Consider the following 26,453-nt stretch of genomic DNA (forward strand, 5'->3'; position numbering starts at 1 on the left):
TATATAGTCAGTATATTTAACTCACTCAAGTGCAATATTAGACAAATAACTTGGGCATTTCAATCTGTAGTGTGTTCTGTTTTACTTTAAATAGGGTAGTTTATGCTTTTCCTATATGAGTGTTGGTAAATGTCTCTGCTCTTTCTTGCTTGTATTGGGAGTAGTATTATATTTGTTAGTTATGTTTATTCCTCTACTTATGTATGTTGTTTCACTTTCCATTGTAATCTCAAGAATTGAGCTGATGCACAAAACTTAGTTTACGCTACACCTGTGTAGATCTAAGTAACAATAAAATTTACTTTGACTATGGAAGAAAAAGGGGTCAGGGTAGGTCACATGCACCCTTGAATAATCATTCAGACATATTGAACTGTCCATGGCTTTGGGGGGTTAGAGATTTCATTTTGGAATTCTGTTTTCATTCATTAAGCATTTGTTCTGTTTTCTGCAAAAATAGAATAAAAAGAAAAGCCCTTTGACAATTTATAAAAGGAGAGCTGAAAAATCTTAAATTCCCTGGTTCAGCTTGTCTCTTTCGTTACACTTTTTTATCACCTCTGCAGCAGATGGACCAAACACTAAATCTCTTTCCAAGGGAGAATTTAAAATCTCATTTTTTAACATCATCTTGAAGATTATGAGAATGCAGCCTTGCAAACTCCTGAAAGAAGTATCAACAGAGTCGTATATACACTACAAACAATGAGTAGTGACCTGTGCAGTAGAAGAAAGTTAAGTTATTTCAATCAGATATTTCCTCACAAGAAGAAATTGCAGAGAAAACATTTCTCATACTTTAACAATTTGTAGGAAAAAATTTTAACATATGAACCTGACAGTTCAAACTTTAAACATGCGAACCTGACAGTTCTGAAAACCAAAGTTGCAGAGGTATACACTTTTTTGCCTATACCGATCATTAATTTTCCCATCCTTATCAGAAAGATTAGAATTTGGATTAACTAAGTGCTTATCAGCAATGGGATCAACGAAAGTTATAGCTGCTGGGTCAGGTTTGGGAATAGTGTCTAAAAGTGTTAGAGTAAGGTATTTTATATGTCTGTCTTTTTAGGGGCAGCTGGCTGGATAACAGGAAAAATGCAGGCAGTAACACTAACACACACACACACACCTTCTAAAGCTGACAGAACAGGAGGAATGTGTACAGGTTCTGGAAAATCTTCTGTAACAAGTCATAGTATTTTCCCCCACTGAAAACAGTGGCAAATTCTAGCAACAGTCTCTGAGAAAAAGAAACCCGCACAGAGAAGCAGAAACTGAGCTCTCCTCTGAGTTTGAATCCAAAATCTGAGGAAGAAAAATTGAATCTGTCTGCATCTTCCTGTTGTGATTCAGAACCTTGAATCTCTTCAGGAAACGTGGAATCCATTTTTTGCCACAAATTACCTTACAAGAAGGATCAATAGCCTGAATTAAACCCTGAGCCCAGCCCCTTTAAACTACTCCTGTCTAAAGAAATTTGAGGAGTAGATGCAGGCTTGGTTTTCTGTTTTATTGACAGGAAAAATGGGCTAACCAGGTTACTAACTGCACCAGGTGCTCCCCCAGGGGTGGGCACAGCAACAAGAAAACCTTCCCTTTTCCTCTCCCAGGATGGGCAAGTGTGTCTTTCCCTTGCCCACTGAGGGGACTCCAAAAGCCGCAAAGGATGTTATTAACTTCTGGGTCCATCGTGGCTGTAGGTGCTACACCACAAGGATCTGGGTTAAAATATGAGTGGTCTGATGTACAGCAAATGGCCACAGTAGTCACCTGTCTGCAGCTGAGGCAAGTTAATAGCCTGCTGTGGAGGAAAAGGCTGTTTGCTTAACTTTTTCTTTTTGTGGCTGGAAGAAGTACTGACCCATGGGACTGGTAGTCTGTTCCATGGTCAAGCTGAAATGGTGCCTCTTTCCCAAGGAAGACAAGCACTGCATGCCAATAAAAGCACTAGGCCACAAAAGTTATTTATTTATTTTTTTTTTTTTACAGAAAAAAACACAGTAAAAAGCACTTTCAAACACTATGCCAGCTCCACCAAGAAAAAATAAACACAATTTGTCCATAGAAAATATGTTTTCAATTAGTTAACACTACTTTTAAACAAACTGAAAAAATAACGGTTAAGCCTTTAAGGAAAACTTTTTCTGTGGATCTAAGTCAGGAGATTGACTTTTTTGAAAGTCACACTTCATATGGTTGAAACCATGTCATCAACTTTCTGAAATGTCTAACTTAATAAAATAACTGAAATCTGTGTTTTGCATATATACATATATATATATATATATATATATATATATATATATATATATATATATATATACATATATGTATATATATATATGTATATATATATATATATATATATATATATATATATATATATATATATATATATATATATATATATACATATATATATATATAGATGGGTTGCAAACTGGCTAAGTGACAGAACCCACAGGGTCAGAGTTGCTGGAGCCATGTCAGACTCAAAGCCTGTCACAAGTGGTGTCCCACAGGGCTCAGTCCTGGGTCTACTCTTGTTCGGCATCTACTTTTCTGAAGTACAAGCAAACACAGGAGGGTTATGGCTGACAAAGTTTGCAGATGACTGCAAACTGGGCGCCATAGTCGAAAACACATCTGACACAGATATCCTCCAGAAGGGCCTCACAGAAATGGATAACTGGTGCCAGAGCCATGGCCTGAAGTTAAACGCCAAAAATGCATAGTCATACCCTTTGGGAAAAACAAGGCTACCCCTAGCTACCATATAGGTGGCAATCCACTGAGCACAGAAAAAGTCATCAGAGATCTGGGGACCCAGGTTGACAGTAGCCTTCGCTTGACACTCATGTTGCTAAAGTAGTTAGGAAAACCTTCTATATCACCCACCTGATCATGAAGGGATTCACATCTAGATCAAGGGAGGTCATCGCCCCTGTACTCATCACTTATTAGACCTATGATTGAGTACAATGCCCCGCTCGAATGTATCTGACCAGACACCTGCTGCAGCTTGAAAGGCCCCAAAAGTTCCTCACCAAAAGGATAAAGGGTCTCAAAAATATGTCTTATGCTGCCCGACTGAAAGAACTCCAGCTCTATTCAGTCTCATACCGCTTGCTCAGAGGTGACCTGTGCCTGACATATAAGGCCATGTCAAACCCAGATTTGATGAATATGCTTCACCTCAAAAAATCTAGATCCCTCACAACCACAACCGCCGGAGACTTAAACCTTGACACCCTTATAAATACAACGTGCTGCACCCACACATTCATCACCCACAGACTCCTATGCTGTGGAACAAAATCCCGGTACATGTGAGGCAGAGCACCTCTCTGGTCTTGTTCAAGAGGAATCTTGACCAATGGATGGGAGATTGCAGATATACCCCAGGGATTACTTCAGCGTCACTGCTTGACAGAGGCACAGCAAAATGATAGGCATAGTTTTTATTCAAACTAAAGGGGTGGCGAAAGCCACATAACTATGGGCTAGGCTTATAAATGCCCTTGGGCAGATAGCCTAGTATGAACCTATGAACCTATGAACCTATATATATATATATATATATATATATATATATATATATATACATGCATGCATATATATATATATATATATATATATATATGTATATATTTATATATACCAACTCCAAGATTGCACCAAGGTTGATAAAAGGGTAAATTCCCCAATCCACACTGTTGATCTCCATGCAAATACTTTGACTTTTCAAGAAGTCGAACTTCATATGGTCGAGGCCATATGATTGACTTTACGAGAAGTCATACTTAACAAAATAACCAAAATCTGGTTCTGAAATGTCAGTCGTCTGAATGAGACCCCATTTTCTATACATTGCATTCCATTCCATGTTGAACTGTATGGTTTAGGCAGAGACTAGCTGTTTTTAATGGATAGAGAGGAGTGCAATAGATTCGTTAGAAATGATTCAAAGGAGTAGGGACTGAGCTGAGATTGTGTATGTCAGTCTGAGAAGGCCACAGTGATCGTGACATCTTAGAGAAATTATGAACTTGGAACTTCAGGTGTTCGGGTTCATTTAACTGGGAAGTGTAGCATATTCTTTGAGCTGCTTTTTGTCTCTGCACTACGTTACACAATTGCGCCAATGTTGCACCTTTCGTACTTTGTGTAAACTAACTCTCCAGACCAACTATATATTATATGCTTCATCCTTGTGTAACTTGCCTGTTTTGTCAACTTGTTTAGGTATTCTTGATGTGTAATACATAACTATGTATGTTTACTCATTGAATCAACCTGTTCTTCCTAATATAACTTCTGGAGCTTTTTTCCCAGGTTCTCCATTGAAACGGTGCATTTTTCCTTGCCCAGATTGACTTTTGTATTAAATAAATGAAATATATAGATTAGTAAAACTTGGAAGTTATCAGTTTACTTTGGGTTAAACTGGAAGTAGAGATGGTATCCTGCAGCACTTGCTTTTTCATGCGGCAGGAGTATTCAGCATACTGCTTCAAGTTTACATTCATAAGCACTATTTGTTTTATTTTTGGCAGTGTATCTATGTTTCTATTTGTCATTTGTTAGTGCATTTTTAGGGGGTTGCCTGTCAGGAGAACAATTTCTAAATGTTCTTCCTTAGAGCAATACTGCTTTTTTAACTTGTGATTTAAGTGAATATATCAAAATATTCATTCTTTGTAACTTTCTGCAGTTGAATGTTTACCCTTTTTTTTCTCCTTCTGTTGTGCAGGTGAGGTTTTCCTTTTTTTTGCCGCCACCCCCCCCCCCTATAAATCCTGTTTGTTTCCCCTCCTGTAGACTGGAGAAATTCTGCAGTATCCTTTAATACACAAGGGGCCTCCTCTCTTCAAGGAACTTGCCTTGATGCATCTTCCTTGTGATATTACTATCAATATTCAGAAGAAAGAGTTTTAAGGTGAATAGTGTGAGGATTTTAAGTATGCAAAAGTAGGGGAAACTTAATTAAGGTTGGCTAAGTGTGTGATTTGATGTACATCACCATTTGTGTTACGCATTTAATCCTAGCTTCCCTGCTGCCAACCGACAATAACCTGCTTTGCAGCTGAGATATACCTACCAACCTTCACTGGGAGATTCCTGTCTAATAATGAGCAAGCTGGTGCTAGCTGCTACTTTTCACTCCACACCTGGCTTCTCCAGTGCTTGAGCCACCAGTGCAACTTGAATTGTCTAGGTTGCAGTCGGGGCTTCCATCTCTGTAAGCCACCGAGCCTGGTTTGCATACTCTTTATTTGCACTAATAAGAGTTCTTACAGATTTGAAGATGAACTAGCGTAATGTAGGGGTTATCTGTAGAGAGCGCTAGCAATACTGTCTCATAGTGCTTTGTTTCCTATTCAGTTTTCAGCTAGCATGCCTTCTTTGCAAAGTCTACCTTTCCTCCTTTTGATCTTATGAGTTTTCACTAGGTACTTTGCTTTACTCCCACATCCCAGTGACGTGCAGTAGATGAATTAGCATTTGCTCCAAATTGCCTGTAGTATGCCTTTTTGTGTGCTTAGTGATAGTAAGTGCATGTGTGCACATTGTGATGGATCGATGTGTGCATGCTGTTTATAGTGGGTGCATGTGTGCATCACATGATGGGTTAGTGCCCCATTCAGGGTAATTTGTGAATCTCGCTTCAATTAAGTGCAGGATAAAGACTGGCTCCCTGAATTAGATTAAACACGTAATCGGCGAACAGTTGAATGAATTAATAACAGCAGGTGCAACATTTATTTGTGATGTTAATGATCTTCATAGAACAGATAATTAACTCTTTAGCAGAATGATTTATTCTGCTCATAAAACAATGAGCAGAAAAAAAGCATGCAGTAATTTTTTATCATATCTGCAAATGTTAGAATTTTTGTTTACATTGTAGAATACTATTTCAAAGATTAAGTATCAACGGCAAAGTTATATTTCACATCCAGTAATCTACAAAAAACATACTTTCAAGAGTGTAATGATGATTTAAGAGTCCAGGTAAATCATTGGTGTGCTTAAAGTCTGCACGGTTCTATGACACTCCAAGTTTAAAATTTCTCTTAACACTAGAAGTGTCAGTATGCAAAGTTATTTCCATCTTTTTTGTCTGTCACTGGTTAATTCAGACTTAGATGGACGTGACACATGTAAATGAAGCATTAACTTAATGTATTTGTAAAATGCTTGATAAGTACCTAAGGAGAAAAATAAATAGCTTTTATATTCCCTTAAGTGATAGAAAGAGCATGACAGAAATAAAGGTTGGCCTTTTCTTTGTAAGGAGGTTCATTAATACGAAACAGTAGTATTATTTTAATGCTGTTACCAAACTCCCCTTTCTACAACATTGAAAACAATTAAAAGCTTTGGTTGGAATGATTGATCACCACTTTGTTTTCTTCTCAGAAAAGCATTGATGATAACAAAAGTAAAAAAATGTGGGGGGAAAAGTATTTATGTACTTAGTCCTTTATCATTTGAAAATTAATTATTTCCACAACAATAGCAATAAACAAATAGCTGCTCTGAGATTCTCTTGAGAAAAGCTAATTTCTTATCAGAGCTTCACTACAAATTCTGTCTCCTCATTAGTGAGAAATTGGATTTGCAGTGTGTTTGCAGATCAAGAGGCATGAAAAAACACAAGTGCATCTACACTTTATTAAGCACCTAAGCCGTTGTAAAGTGAAGATATTGCATTAGCTAACAGTTCCCAATAAACAGTACTTTAGTGGCATTCGCATCGTAGAGCTCACTAAGAGATGCTGCATACTAATCGGTGAGCTTCATAGACAAAGTTATTAAAGAGTGGTACTGTCTGATTGTGAGCATTTTTGACAAATTTAAGTAAACCGACAGGATTCAAGGAGTCTATTTTGAACTGCATGGAAGCAAAGCAAACGCCCAAGTGAACAAGATAATTGAGAATGTAGCGCATTCCTCTGGGTCAGGGTCTCTATCAGAATATAGATTTGTTACCTGCAAAGTAAGAATGTGAATAGAATTTCAACAAATGTATTGTAGGATATCCTTCCAATTAACATACTGAAAAATTGTTTGTCACCCAGTGTACCTATCTATGTATCTACCTATCTATCTTTGTTTACTGGGAAAGTCCAACAAGGCTAAAACCCTTTTTCATTGGTGGCCCAGGGAGAAGAGCCCCACATTTAATACCAAATTTGACATATAAATATCTTTTTTCTCCTTTTGCATGTTCACTAGACACTTGTTCATAATTAAGAGTATTCTATTTGAATCCCATTTCCATAGCACGTTCGCCTCCTCTATTTTCTTTCCATCTCCTCTTCTTTGAATGTCTTCCCCCAGGTTGTTGCATGTATGTTAAATAAAACTGATCACAGCACTGCACCCAGGGATCTTTACTGGCTACCTTTTTCCTTCTAGACATTTCCCATCTCAACTGCCACTACCTTCATCTAGTTATTTGGGCAGGTTATGGTATCCAGTTCAGCCTTTTATGCAGCATTGCATACTTTTTATTTTCTCACATCCTCATGATGTATCATGTCAAAGGCCTTACTTAAGTCCATGTATGCCACATCTGCAGGATTGCCTGTTATTCATCCAGGTGACGACCTATCCATAGAACAGGATCATGCTCAACTGACAAAGACCTCTGTTGCACAAAACCTCTCTGTTGCTCATCTGTAAATAAAGTGGCATTTAGGAATTGCACCAGTTTATTCAACAGAGTCTTTTCCATTACTTTACCTGGGAAGAAAGGGGGCAATAATAGGCCTACCATTTGCAAGGAAGCTTCCTTTGCCATCCTATAGTCTTGCAACTTCACTTTAATTTGTAAGACTGCATATTTGTTCCTGTGGTTCACAAATGCTGCTGTTTTTTTTTTTTTTAATACCAGAAGACCAGCTTATCAGTAGCTGTTGCCACATCAAATAGGGAAGTCCATTTACACTTTGTGCCTATTTATGGTACTTTCAGTTGGTTGGTTGGTTGAGTCATATAGGTTCAATACAGGGGGAAGAACACTAATGTATCATTTGCTTCAGATGTAGAGAATTCATTCCTTGTTAGCAGTAATCACTCCATTCCAGATTAAGTTCAGTCAACATCCGGCTGCTAACCTTGGCACCTTGTCAGCGTCCTTTTAAAGGGGTTACAGGAAGAAGTCCTTATGTTTAGATGCACCCTCCCGACATCCGCAAAATTGAGGAGCTTGCTGAGTAGGCTGCTGGTTCCTGTGTTGAATCTGTTTGGTACACACAGTGGGATATGATCTGAGGACCTTAGATTTTTTTTTTATTTTAACTGCAGCAAAAATCCAGAAGGTCAAGGCCCTGGGTTCTTGGTGTGACTGTGTGCAATGTTCAGTTGGCATTTTTTTTTAATCCATACACTAGAAAAGGGTCTTCATTATAGTAGTATTACTCTAGTTACAAATTTGAAAGTCCTGAGAGAGTCTTCTTTCAGTTCCCTGGGTATGATTTTAGGCACACTAAAGTAGTGTAATAGTCCTGTTTTACAAGTTCAGAGGTCAGTCATAAAGCTGATGATTCTGACTTAAGATTTCCCTTTATACTGCAAAGCTTAAGGATAGCAGAAAGCCCTTAAAGTATACATGCCATTGAAAATGTTTGTACTCGTTTGTGGGGTTATGGGAATAAATGAGAGAGAGCTTAAATTAACCAGTATTTTAGGTACAGCAGCAGAACTTATATTTAGAGCAAAAAGGTAACTGTGGTTGGAGGGAGAGCAGAGTTGCAGAGAACTTTGGAGAATACTTCACAAAATGCTTTTGCAGGGAAATCGACTAAGGCATTAAACAATGATGGCCTTGCAGTTACCAGACTTAGCATGGGGTGGTCTTGCTTAAAAAGAAGAGCCAATGAGTTATAGATCCAGCAGCCAAGAATTTTAGCACATGAAGTAGGAAGAACAGATAATGGGCATAGTAATCCTCATTGTTTTTTGTAGTTTGGAATTGTAATTCACTTTGGATGATTATTATTTCTAGTCTCTCTTAAGCTGTTTGGATCTAAATCTGTGTATGCCTGTGATGCTGGCTATATAGTATATGTAGTCAGTATTGATCATGTGTATTAAAGCATATGTTCTTTCACAAAATGTATTTTATTTATTGTGGTGATCTCCACTGCATCATCTACTGGCATCCCTCATACTTATGCCATCTGCAGACATTTTCTGTAGAAGCATCTGGGAGACTGGCTACTGGCAGGCAAGCTTGTTACAGTCACTGTGTGCTTAGAGAGGAGGGGACCCATATATATCAATCCTTCTGTAGCTGTGAAGCCAGTAATGCAGATCTGCTGGAGGCTCCAGCATTTATGTTAACTTTGGATTGTTTTGCACCCCCTCTTTTCTTCACTGACCCTCACTGTTTCAGGATGTGTGTAAACAGTAACTTCCATTAGTGTGCTACCTTTTACCTTTACCCACTGGCCTTCATCAGCAATCTGACTGTGTTGTGAAACACATTTTTGTTGATGGGGAAGGTAGTAAAACTTCTAGTTAGGCCTGATTTTCATTTTTATTTTACTTGCACGTGACTTTTTGAATGCTGTTTGCACAGTCCGAGTAAGGATGTACTCAAAGGTCCTGTACTGATTTGAATAAGGTCTTTCTTAAAGTGGCTTGTCATTATATGCTCACACAGTTCATGGTAGGCAAATGCTCATATGAATCTTTTTGAGAACCACTGTATGTTTGGAGTTTAATTTCCTGTGAACAACATAGCATTACTACTCTAAGCTTCACGTCTGTTATAAGTTGTTAAGTTATTTTGTATACAGAAAAGCTGAGAAAATGAAAAAAAAAATCAGTTCTGCATTTTAAATGTGAAAATGTTTGCCTTGGGGCCTTTCTCAGTAACATACGTGGAGTTGCATGATGGGGGCCTGGCTTGAAGTGGAAATGAAGGATTGATCATAGTGAAAAGATGTAATGATGTTGGCTCATTCATTATTTTTATCTCCTAGCTGTGGAAGACAGAAAATTGTTCATAGGAATGGTTTCAAAGAAATGTAATGAGAATGATATCAGGGTGATGTTTTCTCCATATGGTCAGATAGAAGAGTGTAGAATCCTACGGGGACCTGACGGGCTGAGCCGAGGTGAGTGTGCAGTCTCTAATACCTCTGTCTTTGTGCACTAATTGGAGGTGTATGTTGCAGTCATTGTAGGTATGTACAGCCGATTGTAGCAAAAGGTTATACTTTAATATGTCGTCGTTTAAGTTTACACAATCAAACTGCTTGCACAGAAGAATAACATTGCTTTCATGTTTTTTCTGAAATCCCCCCCCCCCAAAAAAAAAAAGAACTGTCAAAAACATGTTGAATTTAATGGTCTCAAGGGAACTAATAGGATGTCTTTTGAAAATACCATTCTGGAACACAGCAGCCCTTTATACAATACAGACTTGAGGCTTTTTTCTATTTATACAATAAATATTGTTTATTAGCTTTTCCTTAAATACCATACAGTTTTAGCAACTTTTCCTTAAATACCATATAAATGCCATTAAGTCTTGTGTAGCAGGTGCCCTAGTTTTAAAGGTTAAGGATGTAAAAACCTAGGAAGGCTGATAAGTATACCAGTCTGTCAGATATCCTGCTAGGTTTTCTGAGATCTCCATGCAGGCATGATGTCATTGGAGACTACATTAAAAAAGGTTAAAAACAAGACTTTATGCATTCATTCAATATTTTTTTTATTTTAGAAATATGATCATTTCTTAGATATTTTGCTGGTGTTAGATTTGATAGAGGAACAAGTTAAATGTCAATAAAAATGTATCTGCTTGTAAACAGTTAAACCATTGGAAAGAAAATTAAAGAACATTAATGGTTGAGATACCCTTAAAAATACTTTATGGTGTTTTAATTTGGAGAGAGTTGGTGGATTTATGAGCTTAATTTTGAATCATTTAAACATATGTAAAAGCCCTTATATGCATATGTTGTTTTTACTGTTGCTCTTTAGCAATATTTTCATATGTTGCTAGACGTGCCATTGCATATGTAACACTTGTGTTCACATGCTGATTATTTTAGTCTTCTTTGTCACTTTTAGTTAAGTTACAGATTATTTTTTAAATCCACTGATGACTAATAATAAAGATGGATCACTGTGTATTGTATTAACAGTAAACCGTGTTCACCCTTCAGTGTCAGATTTGTGCAGCAGCTACTAGTTGCAATCTAATATTTTTTGTTCTATATGGGGAGTGCTGGCAGTCTGTCGGATGCCTTGTCTGTCGCTGGTGCCTGTCTTGTCCGTGCCTAGAATTAATCAAAGAATTCTCCAGCAGCCAGTTGGTGCAGTTTAATGGGTACCCACTATTACCTTGTTATATTAGCGTGCACTTTATTTCATTGTCCAGCACAATGGCTATTTTTGGGGACAGTGGCAGTTTATTATTAGCTGAAATAGTCATGATTTCACTGATCATTTATAGTTAGTATGTAAGCTAATTAGTTGCTGGCACATTTTATTTGATTACAGAGTACCCTGTTTGAATTACTTACTTTTTGACACATTCTTCAGTGTGCACTGTTAAGCGACCATCATACTGTGGAAGTTATGATAATCTTGGTAGTGGATACTTTATTTCATGTTTTGGAATGAAATTGTAACACCTGAGCCCAGCCTGTTAAGGTGCAGAATGACTGATAATCTGTAATGTGCAAGACACAGTGAGGTGCAAATCAACATTTATTTTTACTGTGCATTTTGTATCTTTATGTAACAAGGCAGGCAGATATGATCCCATTTTTAAATAGTTGTTTTGTTACAAAAAGATGTCTCACAGATACCTTGTAGCAAAGTATGGCATATATGGTTGCTGTGTAAATCCTTTTTCAAGCAAATTTAGCCACAGATGGACATTTGTTTTCAATCTTGTTTCCTGACTTTTCAGATATTCCCAGCATGGAGCTTGTCTCTCACTTCATTGCTTGCAACATTAGAGGACTCATGGTTAAAAAGGGTAAAAAGTCCAAGAAAATTTCATTTTTTTTTGCCACAAGAAACAGTTAAGTTTTCAGTCAATTTGTCCATCAGTCCTTCCCTTGGAGAATTCCAGAGCACTAAGTATACACTTGGGAATTTAATTCTTTGTGTTGCCGAGATTCCATTCTTGAGCTTCTTATTAGATTTTTGAATTTTGTTTGTAGTATCTTGTTTCAAAGTCCGTGTTGGCCCTGGAAAACATTAACTGGTTACAGCTGAAGATTTCAGTTTGCATTGCCTTTCCTGCCATGACAACATCACCTCTGAACATCATACAGCCTTTAATAAGATGGTGTACTGTAGGGGTAATAGAAATTTCAAGGTCTACATGGAGCACAAGATGTTAGTGGCCTTGGCCCAGGTGCGCTAACTACATAGAGTGGAGCTTCCTAAAGTTACTCGAAATAGGCATCACCTTGAAAGAAAAAGAGGAATAGGAAAATTAATAGAACAAAAAAGACTGTGGTGTAGACCAAGAAAGCATAGTGTACACGGCCTTGCAGATTCTGTTGTCCTTGCTGAAGTCTGAAAGTGCTGGTCCTAGAGAGGTGTGTTTAGTTCATCCACTCCAGTCATGCCGTGTACACTTTGTGACAGAAAGTAGTGTTGTGGGCTACCATGGATATCCAGGTCTTGGCCAAAGTGAGAATTTCTAGCTGGATACCTGCTTCTGGTGTCCAGAGAGCATGTCTGAACTTTGTAATTATGATCTGTATCATCAAATTGGTCCCAGCCATCCTGATAGAGGTAATGCTGGCAGGTCCAACTTCCTTGAAGCTTTCCACCTTTCCCCTCATAGAAAAGATGAACCATCCTCTAGTCCTTATAAAAGGACCAAAACCAAAGGGTGAAGCATCCAGTAATAGTGGTGGTAGTCTTTGCATCATTTGATTCTGAAGAGCATATAGTTGTTTAGCACAGATTCATTCCACAAACATATACTGACTTGCATCCTTGGGAACAACTCCTTTTTTGACGATGGAAAAAAGATGCCTCCCCTCCTGACTCTTTCAAATTTGGAGTTGGACAAGGAAGACTTGGTATATTTCACCCAAAACTTCTCTCTTTTCTGGGCTTTGATGCAGGCAAGGAGACCAGCTTGTTGGGCTGTCCCTATGAAGACTTCTTATTTGGTGAAACCATGAATTTAATGAGAGAAAATAGTTCAAGTGAAAAGATCAAAGTGATTTCCAGCTCTCACTTCTTAGAACTCTACTCTCATTGCCTGCCCCCCCCCCCCCCCCACCAAGAACCCTGATAGATGTTGCTGAGCTTAAAATTGAGTAAATATCTGCATAGAGACCTCATGGTTGGCCTGACAATGATATCCATAGATGCTGCTAGGGTCTCATTATGTTGAGTACATCTGGCAAAAAGTTGCATGCCTTAGAGCAATCAACTGCCAGACCCATACCGTAAAGTATCAAGGTGATACTCCTAGGCATGCTGAAGGCATGGAGTGTTAAGTACAAGAAGAACTCATGAAAAAGAGAAGTGCAAGACTTTTCCAAACAGCTTCTAAGATGGGTAGGCATAAAATCAAATGTGGTGGTGAAACCTTCGATGCCTGTACTGCAGTCACATTTGCAGGTGGTAATTCATAGACACACATAACTTAGAATTTAGGCTGTATGATGGAATGGAGCAGTTGGTTGATACTGTATCCGATGTCTTTTTTGTCCGATTCAGCATGTGTTGACAGATCTGACCAGATCCAAGCTCTGCACCAAGTCTGAAGCTTCATGGATCCAGGGCTGTGATTGCTCCCCTATCCATAATTCCCTGTACTCTACCTTAGTACCTTAGATCTCATTTGTCACCTAAACCATCAGACATGTTTTCACATGAGGGCCCATTATTTGCCAAGTGTATCCTTTTATATATCTGCAAGCTTGCAGACCTTCTCTCCTACTGAGAGACTAATCTCTCCAGATTCTTTCTTGTTGTTTGTTTGGTCACAACTAAAAAAAAAAAAAGTTCTTAGTTTTGCTACAGAGTTAGGGTTAGGTGGTGTTATAATGTTTTTCTTCTCCTTGTGATAGTATATTCTTTTCCCTTATAAGTAGCTAGTTTTCCTCAGGTTTTTGGTGAGCCTTTGTATCCAGTTTGTTAGGATCTTCATTGACTTTTTGTTGCAAGATGTCGGATGGCTAGGGGTTTAAGAAGTGTACCAAAGGCAGGTACAAAATCTCCCTCAAGATCCACATTCGTTGTGTGTCTGGTGTTTGCGCGCTGCCCATCTCAGTACTGATTGTGATGCCTATGCCTTTTTTGGCACTAGGGCCCTTCAAGCTCAAAGATCTTCTCCCCCCATACACCGGGTCTTTCCTTCGTGGTGTATCATATTAATCCACTGCTGCCTCTTCTCCAGCCTAGAAGCAGGACAAATCCAAAACAAAGGAAAAAAGACAAGCAATGGACGTCTGGTGAGATGGAGAGGTTAGAGAAGGAGAACAGCAAAAAATTAAAGCTAGAGAAATCCAAGAAGAGGTCTCCAAATCCCATTGCTTTGGTCAGTCCAGATCTTAAAGTTCCAAGGAGGTCAGATCAGTCTACCTCGGCCCTGGCCTTCCTGTCCTTTGCTCCAGTTTGCACCTGAACCTATGCATCTGAAGTTGCAATCTCCTGTTCTACAGGAGAAAAGATTTTCAAGATCATCTCAGTGGTGTCTTCAGTTTGGTCATTCAAAAGCCTTAGTGAACAAGATGTTAACAGAATGATGAGGAAGTGCTAAAGAATGCAAATTCTGCATGGGGTTCTCTCAATGCCATTAACTCTGACTGTACTGAGTACTGGTCCAACAACCCCCTTCTGTCTCCGGTACTAGTCCAGCCATTGGAAGCCAGTTATCCTGGATCCAACATGCTCCAGTGTACCTTTGTTGGAGCCAACAGATGTCCTTCTTCTCAGTGTTACAGTATTCTTTACTTATGGGTTGTATTCTGCCCTATGATCCAACGTCCTGCCAGTATACAAAAGCTTTTAGCCACTGCCAAGTACATGGGATGTTGCACATCTGCTCTGACAATGTCAGCCATAAAAGGACATCCACACGTGCCATCCTCAGAATTTTCTGCCGCCATTTGGAAGGTTGACTTCTGCATATGGTCTGCAATCGAATTTAATGCGTGTTGCTGCCAGCTTCATACAAGTGCCCCGTTGGGGATTTATTTTCTTGCTACTGCCATTTGATTTCCATCATTTCATCCAGGGCAAGTGTATGTGTGGAAGGCAGATTCCACATAAAGAAAGCCTCACCCTCTGTCTTTTTTGTTGGGGCCTAGTCATGATTATCAGTCATGTTCCATCTGTCAGGCCTTTGTGCCTAAGACTTTGCATAGCTGGCTTTCAGCTCTAAATCTTTTATCTGGAAAATCAACAGCTTAAACGTCTGGCTAAAGATGTTATCCTCGAGGGTTCCGAGGGTCCTTCGGCCGAGCCAACTTTGAAGAGGAAGGTGAGCGATAAAAATCTGAATCCTGTTCTGCCGTGCCTTCTACCTTGGATGTACCACTTGAGTTTGGTGAAGACCCAGTAGTACGATCATGGTCAGCTCCACTTCTTCCGTGGCTACCTCTGTGGAAACTGCCAAGGGATCAGATTCCAGCACATCTGAGGCTATGTAGAAGACCGTTTCAGGTGACTTGGGGGAACCACAGCTTGTTGTCCTGAAGGACTGCAGTGACATTCTTGCTGCTGAGAGTAGGGATCCTTCCTTGACTATGCGGGGCATTAGGCCTGTGTTGGGTTCTTCCTTGTCCCCTCTCGCAGAAAGACATGTGAAAAGAAATAAAAGACAAAACATCCTTTCTCCTCAGTAGGATTGCAATGCTTTTTTCAGGGTCTGAGTAAGGCCTTTATGTCCTTGAATCCTACTTCCTCTCTCCCTGTGCCTTCTTTCACTTCCTCTCCTGCACAGACTGCTGGGTCTCGGGTTCTTGACTCTGATTCTGAGGATTCTCTGGCATATTTCACCCAAATTACTTCACCTTTGGAATATACATCCCCTGAGGAGGAATCTAATGGAGGGGATTCCCTCATGAAAAAATTTCTTTTGAAGAGACTATTAATAAAATTAAGGAGTTCTTCAAATGGGATTGTTCCCAGATTTCTGAAGAGCAGAAGAGGTATTATGACCTCCTTCAGATGGAGGTTCCCTCTCCCTCTGCTGTTCCTCCAGTCCTTACAGCTTTCCTAGACACATTTACTTCCTCCACTAAAACTCCAGACTGTCAGGCCCCTGCTCCCAAGAGGTATGACAGATTTTATAAGGTACCAGATGACTGGAAGTTTGTCTTTAAGTGTCCTCCTGCAGATCCAGTTGTCTACACAGCTTCTGATGAGTCTTCCCATTTATCTCCTCCTGCCAAGCTTCTACCATCTGAGAAAGAGAGCAAAATTCTTGAGAGACTGGGTAAGTTTAGCTATCAGAGCTATTAACTATCAGACTTACATGTCTATTGGCCTTAACTTCTGTACCCAACAAATTAAAACACAGGTCCTGTCACTTAATGGCTGCATCTGCTCAAGTAGCTAGACTTTCCATTAAGTGCAGGTATGATGCTGTTGAGGCATCATCTAGAGCTGCTGCTTCTGCCTCTGTCTCTGTGCTTAGGAGGCATTCATGGCTGAGACTGCAGTCATTACCAGATGATATTAAGGCAAAATTACTAGATACTCCTTTGGACAAGTCTGCCCTTTTTGGTTCAGGAGCTGCAGACTTATTTAAGGCAAGAAAAAAGGAAGAAGCTTCAAGATCTAAAATACCTGTTTGTTTCACCAGTTCCAGAATTTCATAGAGCAGGTTAGCTATCAAGGCATGGGAATTAGCAAATCAGTACAAGGTCACTCTTAATGCTGTTTAATTACCCTCTGCTCAAAATTCTGTGGCAGATGCATTAAGCAGGTCCATGGCACACAACCACGAATGGATGCTTCACAGGGATGTGTTCCTGGACCTGGTTCACTGGTGGGGTACTCAAAATCTGGACCTGTCAAAACCTCGTTCGTTAGAAGACCTGCTTGTTCTTCCTCTGCTTCCTCTTCTGCTTCTAGGTCTAAGAAGTCTACTAGGAGACCCTCTCAGTCAAAAACCTTCTTCAGTCACCTCTTCACAGCAGTCCTTTTAGGCCAGGCCCAGTTCTCTGGGACCAGCAGCTTACCCTTCCAAGTCATACACCTCTTTCTTTCTTTTCCAGCCTGGGGCAAGGATCACTCAGGATGCCCGGGTCCTATCAATTATTCTAAAAGTGACTTTATGACTTGGAAGAATCTCTGTCCTTTCATGGGAATTCGACAGTCCCCCTCCACTCAGTTGCAATTGTTTCCACAACTCCTTTCTCAGCTGATGTCTCAAGGCACCATTCAAACTGTACCTTTGGATCAGAAAGGCAGGAGTTTCTACTCAAGAATGTTTTTGGTTCCAAGAAAGGATGGTCCTTGAAGACCAATTCTACACCTCTCCCACTTAAACACTTTCCTACAAGTGCCTTCTTTCCTGATGCTGTCGCTGCAAACACACTGTCCCCTGATTTCACCTCAGTCTTTCATAGCTTCCTTGGATGTCAGAGCTGCTTATCTGCATATCCCCATCCATCGTCAATACAGGAATGTTTTCTTTTCTTGGAAGGTTCTTTGCACTGCTACTTGGTCCTCTGTGCACACCTTTACCCAAGCATTACAAGTTGGACCCTATTTCTAGGTCCAGAGCAGGAGTTGTTAGGTCTGTTCTCCATGGGTTTGTAGAAAATTCTTCTTGGCAGCCTTCTTCTGCTCCTTCTACCTCCCAGGGTTCCAAGTAAGCTGTGGCACTCTCCCAAATGTGAAGAGTACTGTAAAATTCAACAAAAGGACATAGAATAGTTGTGTAAAATCTTACCTTAACCATGCATGTCCTTCTCTTCTATGTTGCAGTATTCTGTCCTTCCCGCCTTTCCCCTGCATCTTGTGTCACTTCAATGGATAACGTATTGTTTTCCTTAGGACTATTATTCCTCATAGGGCATCTTTGTTCTGAGTTTGGTACGTGTGGATGTCCTTTTATGGCTGACATTGTTAGAGCAGACGTGCGATGTCCCACATACTGGCAGTGGCTAAAAGCTTTTGTATACTGGCCGGACTTTGGGTCGTAGGGTGGAATACAAACCCATATGTAAAGAATGCTGCAACATAGAAGAGAAGGACATCTATGGTTATGGTAAGATTTTACACGATTCTTTCTTGCCACTTTGACTGTATTCCTGTCTCTCTTGACTCTGTGATGTTCGGATCAGGAAATATGTCTGAGCTGAAGCATTGGTGCTGGCACTCATGGCAATTGGGCTGACTCTAAAAATATTGGAACCATCTCTCCCTCTCAGGCCATAAGCTTACTTGGTAAGTAGTCTACTTAATGCTGAAAATGTGTTGAGACCTTGGGACACAGGTGGACAGTAGTCTCTCCTTTGATAATCACATCGCCACAGTGGTCAGGAAATCCTTCTACGTGGCTCATCTCATCACAAAAGGATTCTCATCCAGAAAAAAAGAGGTCATTGTTCCCCTCTACTCATCACTCATTAGACCCATTATAGAGTACAACGCCCCTTTTGGTATGTACCTCACAAGACATCTACAACAACTGGAAAGACCACAGAAATACCGCACGAAGAGGATTACTGGCCTTAAACAGATGCCCTATGCAGACCATCTCAAAAAACTACAGCTTTACTCCATCGCATATCGCCTACTCATGGGCGATCTCTGTCTAACATACAAAGCTATGTCAAACCCAGAGCTGTTGGACGTGCTCCACTTAAAGAAATCCAAATCCCTCCGAGCTGCACGCTCTAGGGACCTAAACCTTGTCACCACAATAAACAGAACATGCTGGAGGGATAGATTCCTGTCCCAGAGACTTCCCATACTCTGGAACAGACTACCTATCTATGTCAAACAGAGCTTCTCATTAGCACTCTTCAAGAAAAGGTTTTGATGATTGGATGGGAAATGGGAAATTCACCCCAGGGATCACTTCTGTGGCTCTGCTCGACAGGGGCACAGGAAAATAATTTTCTTGGGTGGCGAAAGCCAGGGTACATTTTTTGGCTAGGCTTATATAGGCCCTAGGGCCAATAGCCTAGTACCTACCTATGAAGAACTTGACAGCTCTGATCCACCGTCAGTGCTGAGGAGTTCTCTTCTACTTTAGGTGGGAGAAGATCTTCACTGGGGCTGATGCTGGCTTTGGCCTTTGAGGCTTTTGTGAGGGTTTTGGCTGTAGCAATAGAAAAGGCATTACCATGCAGCTTGGATCCCACCCAGCCTCGAGTGTTTTGCTTCTTCCTCCCTTTGTCCTATCTGACAGGTGCAATTGACACAGCAGTCTTCCAAGACAGCTCACTACATGAGTTTCCAGTCTGATTATGACCAGTACAACTACCCAGAATTCAGGTTCATAGGAAAGAGACCTGCAGACTCATTCACAGAAGACACAATTGTAGATGAAGGTGAAGGCTTGCATAGATCCCTCTTGGAAGATGTTACCTTCAGTGAGATCCTAGAATTATTGAAACATTGAGGGGGATGGTCCACATATGACCTTAAACTGGATAAGACCATGTTTTTCAAAACCTTTTGCTCTGGCTCAGCTTCACCTTGGGTAGTACTGCCTGTTGATCCCCTGAACAAGCTTAACACTCAGTGAGCTTGGAAGGACCCTGCCATGCTGGAACCAATACTGAAAGAGCCAGATAGGATCTTGGCATCACCCAAAGCTAGGAAGCATTGGAGCAGAGGTCCACCAGTAGATGCCATGCTTGTAGTGACAGCCACCAATAAGGAATTATGGGAAGAAAGTTCCTGTGACTACCCCTCACCCTCCCATAGGGAGTCTAGGGTGTTGAACACGTTTGGAAAGAGGACATACTCTTCAGTGACCTTCATCTTCGACCACTGAACTATTTAGCTCATGTAACTAGATTCCAAGGAGTTTTGACTAAGGAGCTCTCCAGGTCTGCCAGGTAAACCTGCCTGTGGATGTGTCCATAAAACTGTGGACTCTCAACTCACTACCCTACAGTCTATATCAAACATTGCTGTATGACTGCTATCTAATGCAGCCAATGGTATGGCAAGGACAGAGGGCACTGGCATTACTGTATGCCGGCATGCCTGGATGTGCTTTTGTGACTTTGCATAAAGCTTTAAGACATCCTTCATTAATGCCCCGTTTGATTCCACACTTTTTGGGCCAAAGGTAAGACACTCTAACCACGAGGTCAGCAGTATAGTAAAAACCCTCTGTGTTTTCTTCCCCTCAGAGGACCTTCTGTTGGAATCAGGGGTGGCAAGAAGATGTTCTGCAAATTGAAGGGTTATTTATCGCAGCACTCGTGTAGACAATCCCCCTTGTAGCAAAGGACAAGGTAACTCTAATGGACACCCAAGAGACAGAGGTGGACCACACAATCAGGGCTTTCACAGTCCCTTTACAAAAAAATCTCTACCAGTACTCCTGAAAGGTTGCCCGGATGCTGCACTCTGGAGGCAGTTGGGGGGTGCTCATCCATGCACCTTCAGGCTTGGCAAACATAACAGATTTCTGGATGCTAAACTTAATTTCCAGAGACTACTTAATTCCCTTTTCCTTTCTCCCATTAAGAAAGAAGAAAATTCCCAACGTGCCACCCAGTCAATGGTAGCTGGCAGCAGCAGACATTTTCAGGCTGCTAGTAGAGAGAGTCGTCCAACCAGTCCTCAAAGACCAATTACAGTCTGAACTCTATTCAAGGTTCTTTCTGGTACACAAGAAGATGGGGGACCTCACACCCATTCTAGATCCAAGTCATTTAGACCAGTTTGTAAAACAGACAAAATTCCCAATGGTCACAATCCAGTCCATATTGCTTCTTCTGAGGAAGGATGATTGGATGTGCTCAGTATATCTCCAAGATGCATACTGTCATATAAAGATAAAGAAGCATTCCAGGAGACTTCTCCATTTCTGTCTGGGAGCTAAACATTGCCAGTTCAGAGCACTATCCTTTGGTCTGATCACAGCCCTCAGGGTGTTTACCAAGATAAAGTTAGTAGTTGCATGCAGCTCATCTATGTCTGCAGGGGATCCAAGTGTTCTCCTATCTCAATGATTGGCTCCTGACTGGTAACTGCAACCGTATTTTGTTATGCCATCTAAGCCTTCTGCTCCATTTAATGCAAAACCTAGAAATCATGATAAGTTTACCCGAGAGTCACATGAACCCATCACAATGAATAGAATTCATTGGATGACACCTAGACTCAGTGTTTCAAATGCCAAATTGGCCCAATCCAGAGTATTCTCTCTGTGTCTGGTAGCCACACAGATACTTCAACATCCTTCACCCTCAGCAAGGTTAATTCTACAACTGTTAGGCCTAATGGCTTCCACAATTTTACTAGTCCCTTTAGCAAGGTTCTACAAGAGGTTATTGCAGTGGACTCTTTTTGTACAGTGGTCTGAAAATGTTCATCCATTACTTGCAAAAAATTGCAGTACTCAAAAATGCAGAGATCTTGTCAGCTGGTGGATAACATCTCCTTCAGTGATGGAAAATCATCCGTTCCACACAAATCCACCATTGGCTGTCACAACCACAGACACCTCCCTTCTAGGCTGGAGGGCTTATTTCAAAGGGAGAATGGTCCAAGGTTCTTGGTCACATCTAGAAGTCAGTTTTCATCACATTAGTGTCTTGGAGTTGAGAGCAGTCCTCCTAACATTGCAAGCTTTTCAGGACATTTTCCTTAAGGGTGTGATTTCCATACAGATGGGCAACATGGCAGTAGTCTGGTACATCAGCAAACGGGGATAAACCTGCTCATATACCCTCTTTTTCGGGAAGCCATGAGAATATGGCAGTGGGCAATGTCTTCACACTAATTTCTGATAGCAACGCACATCCAAGAAATTTTCAGAATGTTAGCGGACAAATTGAGCACAACTATTGTGATGCCTCACAATTGCTCCCTCATTCCAACAGTGACAGTTTAATTTTCTGTCACTTGGGACAATCCTGCTATGACCTTTTTCCATCCTTCCTGAACAACAAGTGCAAATGTTACTTTTCCCTGATACATCCACAGGGCCATTCATTGAGAGACACTAGTCCACAGTTGTCCCCTCAGGTTCCCTTTATGTGTTCCCCCCCATTGCCCCTGTGATTCTCCTGCACTGACCCAGTAATCAAGGAGCCTGAATCCTCACCACTGGCAACAGTGAGGGACGTATACAATGGGAGGATGACAAGTACACACACAGTGAAGTACAATTTCCCTTAAGACCACACAGAGATGACAGTCAGTTTGGGGCTGGTTTCTCCCTCTTTCTCCAGATCCCCAGTAAAACTCCCCACTGGCACAACTATAGGGTTAAGATCTCAGCTGAGGGGTCAAGCCAAGACCTCCCCCACCCTCTATGTCCAGTCAGTGCTTTGTGTCCCTGCCCAAGTAGCTGACACACACCCACTTTGAGATTTGATTTATGTACAAACACACACACACACCTGGGGAAGGCTGGCACAGGCTTACTAGCTATGCCCCCTACTCCCCAGACTATAAGGAAGATATCACTGCCACCAACCCCTCCTTATCAGCTACTAGAAGACCCTTACAAAGGGTGACCAATCCTACTGTGTAATGTTACTATTATCTAAATGGCAAGTGTGACCAAGGCTTGTAAGGCTATTTAGGAGTGGCCTGTACAGTGTCACCAAATACATATGCAAGTACTTTAAGAGCTTAAATATGTCTCACAAATATCAGCCACAAAGATAGGTTTAAATATATTTAATAATAAATAATAAAAGAACAAGACAATAATCAATATAGTAACTACAGAGTTCATAATCACAGGAAATATTTTAAAACAACATTGCAGGACAGTCTCAAATAAATACAGAAAACATCTAAACTAATCTTTACTGTATTCCTATCTATATCTAAAAGATACTGTGCCCTAAATAACTTACTTACAGAGCAAGGCAAATGCAGATGAGTGGATGTTCTTGCTAGGTCCAATACAAAACACAAAATGCCAAAGTCTCTCTCTCAGAGAGTTCTTAAATTAATGTCAAACATTACTGCTGGGTCAGCTTGGATGACATCACACTTTGTCACCTGCTTTCAGTTCCCAGGCTAACAGAAACTAACATCTCTGTCTTAAAAATACACATCTCTCAGATGTTTGCTGAGAACTGGAAGTTGTAAAACAAACAGTTTTATATTTTTAGACCTAGTAATTATTTTTCCCCAAGACAATAAAAAACCTCTAGACATGTGTCTGTTTCACAAACTGAGAAATAACATAATCGTAAAACACTTTAATTTCAACTTATTTTCTTGAAATTTTGTAAGTTAACTCTATATGTTCCAGTTTCTATTATTAAAACATACATTTGCACAGGTATATAGTTTATATACATTTCTGTTCTTTTCCATTAGGGTACACTGTGGACATATCCTTGAAGCTCAGTACAGTACAAACCCTGTCCAACACACACTTCTGCACCAGTAGTTTAATATACACATAACATATAGGTATTTTACATTTGTAAGACAAACATGTGAATCATGTTGATATTCACAAATGACATATGATTATTTACAAAATTCCAGATAGCTGGGCTGGCAGTGTCACAGTCCCCCCCCCCCCTTTTTTTTTTTCCAGTGACTCTTGAGAAACATTGCTTGAGAGGGTTGAGCCTATCTAGGAATACCTTACCCCATTCCCGGTCTTGAGAGCCCATCTGCGTTGGCATTGCTGCACTGTCATATGCTTCCAACCCTAGGCTCCACCTTAATAATTTAGCATTTTGCTGGCTGGCTCAATGGAGCCATGTTAAGGGATTGTGGTCTGTAACTACAGTGAATTTCCTTCCATACAGATGAAGCTGAAGTTTCTGCAGTGCCTACACTGTGGCTAGGCATTCCTCCCTGGGTTGGAGCCTACAACTGAGATATACCACTGGGTGGTCTTCTCCCTCTGAGGAAACCTGGCTAAGTACAGCCTCCACCCCATGGTTTGAAGCATCCACCTGCACAACAAATTATTTGCTATAATCTGGACTGGCTAACACAGGGGGTCCTCCCAAAGCTCCTTTAAGGTTCTGGAATACCTGCTCACATGCTGGCATCCACACTACCTTATTTGGCCTGTTTCCCTTGTCAGGTCTGTGAAGGGAGCAGCTATGGTTCTATAACTGGGGATGAAATCTGTGTAGCACCCTGCTGCCCCTAAGAATGCTCTCACCTGCTTTTTGGTAACATGGCAGGCCATGTCTGAATGGCTTCCACTTTGGCAGGTTCTGGCCTGATTTTACCACTCCCCACTCTATATCCCAGGTAGGAGACCTTTGCTGTACCCACTTGACATTTGCTGGGCTTAATGGTCAACCCTGCCCTCTGTAGTCTGCCCAGCATCTCCCTGACATGCTGAAGGTGCTCTTGCCAGGAGTGGCTGTAGCTGGCAATATCATCTAGGTAAGCAAGGGCAAAATCTACTGCTAGGATACACTCTACCAGCCTCTAGAAAGTTGTTGGGGAATTTTTCATCCCAAAGGGCATCTTTGTGAACTCATACAAGCCAAAATGAGTCACATAGGCTGACCTCTCTCTAGCATTGGTAGTCAAGGGCACCTGGCAGTAACCCTTGGTAAGATCAATGGTTATAAGATACTTAGCCTCACCTAGCTGCTCTAGGGCTTCATCTGCCCTAGGCATGGGGTAAGCATCTGATTCGTTGTGACTTTTTAATTTCCTGTAGTCCACACATAACCTGGTGCTACCTTCCTTCTTTGGTACCAGCACCACTGGGGTGGCCCAGGAACTGTTGGACTCCTGAATTATCCCTAGTTCCAACATTTCCTGTGTCTCCTCCTTCATAGTCTGTTTGACTGTCTCAGTCACCCTATAAGGGGCCTGCTTAATAGGCCTTTGGAGTCCCGTATCCATGTGGTGCTGCACCAGGTGGGTGCACCCTGCTTTCCCACTAAACATGTACCCATACTCCTGTAACACTGCTCGAATGTCTCTAGCCTGGGTAGGGGATAGCTACTAGGACATTGCTACCCCTTCCACTAGCACAAGGTTTCCCTGTCATGGTAAGGTTTCATCATGTTAACATGGTACAGTTTGTGCCCCTGCCTAGCAGTTCTATCATGTAGTTAACATCACTGAACGTCCTTACCACTTTGTAGGGCCCTTTCCAAGCTACCTGCAGCTTGTTGTGTCCGACAGGTATGAGAACCATTACCTTCTGACCTACAGCATACTCTCAAGCTTGGGTATTCCTGTCATACCAGACCTTTTTCTGCTGTTGGGCTTCTGCCAGGTTCTCCTGGGCCAAGCCCATGAGTTCCCTGAGCCTTGTCCTGAGGTTTAGGACATATGCCACAACAGACTCCTTGTTGGATTCACACTCGCCCTACCACTCATCTTGAATCAAATCTAGAGGTCCCATCACCCTATGGCCCATACAACAACTCAAAGTGAAAAAACAGTGGACTCCTGGGGCATCTCTCTGTAAGCAAAAAACAGATGGGGCAAATATTTGTCCCACTCCCTCTTAAACTGGTCTGCAAATGCCCGTAGCATGGACTTGAGTATAGGGTTTAACCTCTTAACAAGACCATTAGTCTGGGGATGGTAGGGGTGGTTTTTAGGTGCTTCACCCCACAATACTTCCACAGACAAGCCAACAGGTCTGACATGAAATTGGCACCTCTGTCAGTCGGTATTTCTTTTGGGAAACCTACCCTGCTGAAAATTTCTAACAAAGCATTTGACACCTTTTCTGCCTCAATGCAGGAGAGAGCCACTACCTTAGGGTCTACCACTAGGATATACTTTTTCCCCTGTGGAACTCTGTGTACTCAGAGGCCCCAGAATATCCATAGCTGCCCTCTGAAATGGCTCCTCAATCATGGGCAAAAGCATCAAAGGAGCTTTCACCTTGTCTCCTGCCTTGCCTACCTTTTGGCACTGCTCACAGGTCATGCAGTACTCTGTTACCTCTCTGGAAATCCCAGGCCAATAGAAGTTCTGCATAATACATCACTTTGTACGTTTTATGTCCATATGACCTGCAAAGGGAATATCATGGGCTATGGCTAGAAGTGCCAGATGGTAGGCTCTGGGCACTACCAACTGTTGTATTCTCTCACCCTGTAGCCCTCCCTCTGGGTTCCACTCTCTATACAGCAACCCTTTATCCCATTATATGGATTCCCCCTTCCCTTGAGAATCAGTTGCCTCACTAGCTACCTCCCTCAGTCCTTGTAATGTAGGGTCTGAGAGCTGAGCCTGTCTCAGCTCTCTCTCTCTTGGTAACCCTTCCCAGCTCCCCTCCCACAGGAAGTCTGGTATTCTCTGACAGCGGTGCCTCACTGTCAGCCTGG

The 26,453-nt window shown here is 41.2% G+C and overlaps 1 protein-coding gene across 9 annotated transcripts in view; it reads left to right on the forward strand.

Moving 5' to 3' along the window:
- Positions 1-26,453, forward strand: part of CELF2 (CUGBP Elav-like family member 2) — a 1,986,852-nt gene that overhangs the window by 1,372,249 nt on the left and 588,150 nt on the right. For all 9 annotated transcript variants that reach the window (XM_044088293.1, XM_044088297.1, XM_044088292.1 and 6 more), the window contains exon 5: positions 10,005-10,139. In XM_044088293.1, coding sequence (XP_043944228.1) covers positions 10,005-10,139 — 135 coding nt within the window. The remainder of the gene's footprint in view (positions 1-10,004; positions 10,140-26,453) is intronic.

The sequence above is a fragment of the Protopterus annectens genome, chromosome 11.part0, assembly GCF_019279795.1.
Source record: "Protopterus annectens isolate FY-2018-M chromosome 11.part0, PAN1.0, whole genome shotgun sequence".
NCBI lineage: Eukaryota > Metazoa > Chordata > Ceratodontiformes > Protopteridae > Protopterus > Protopterus annectens.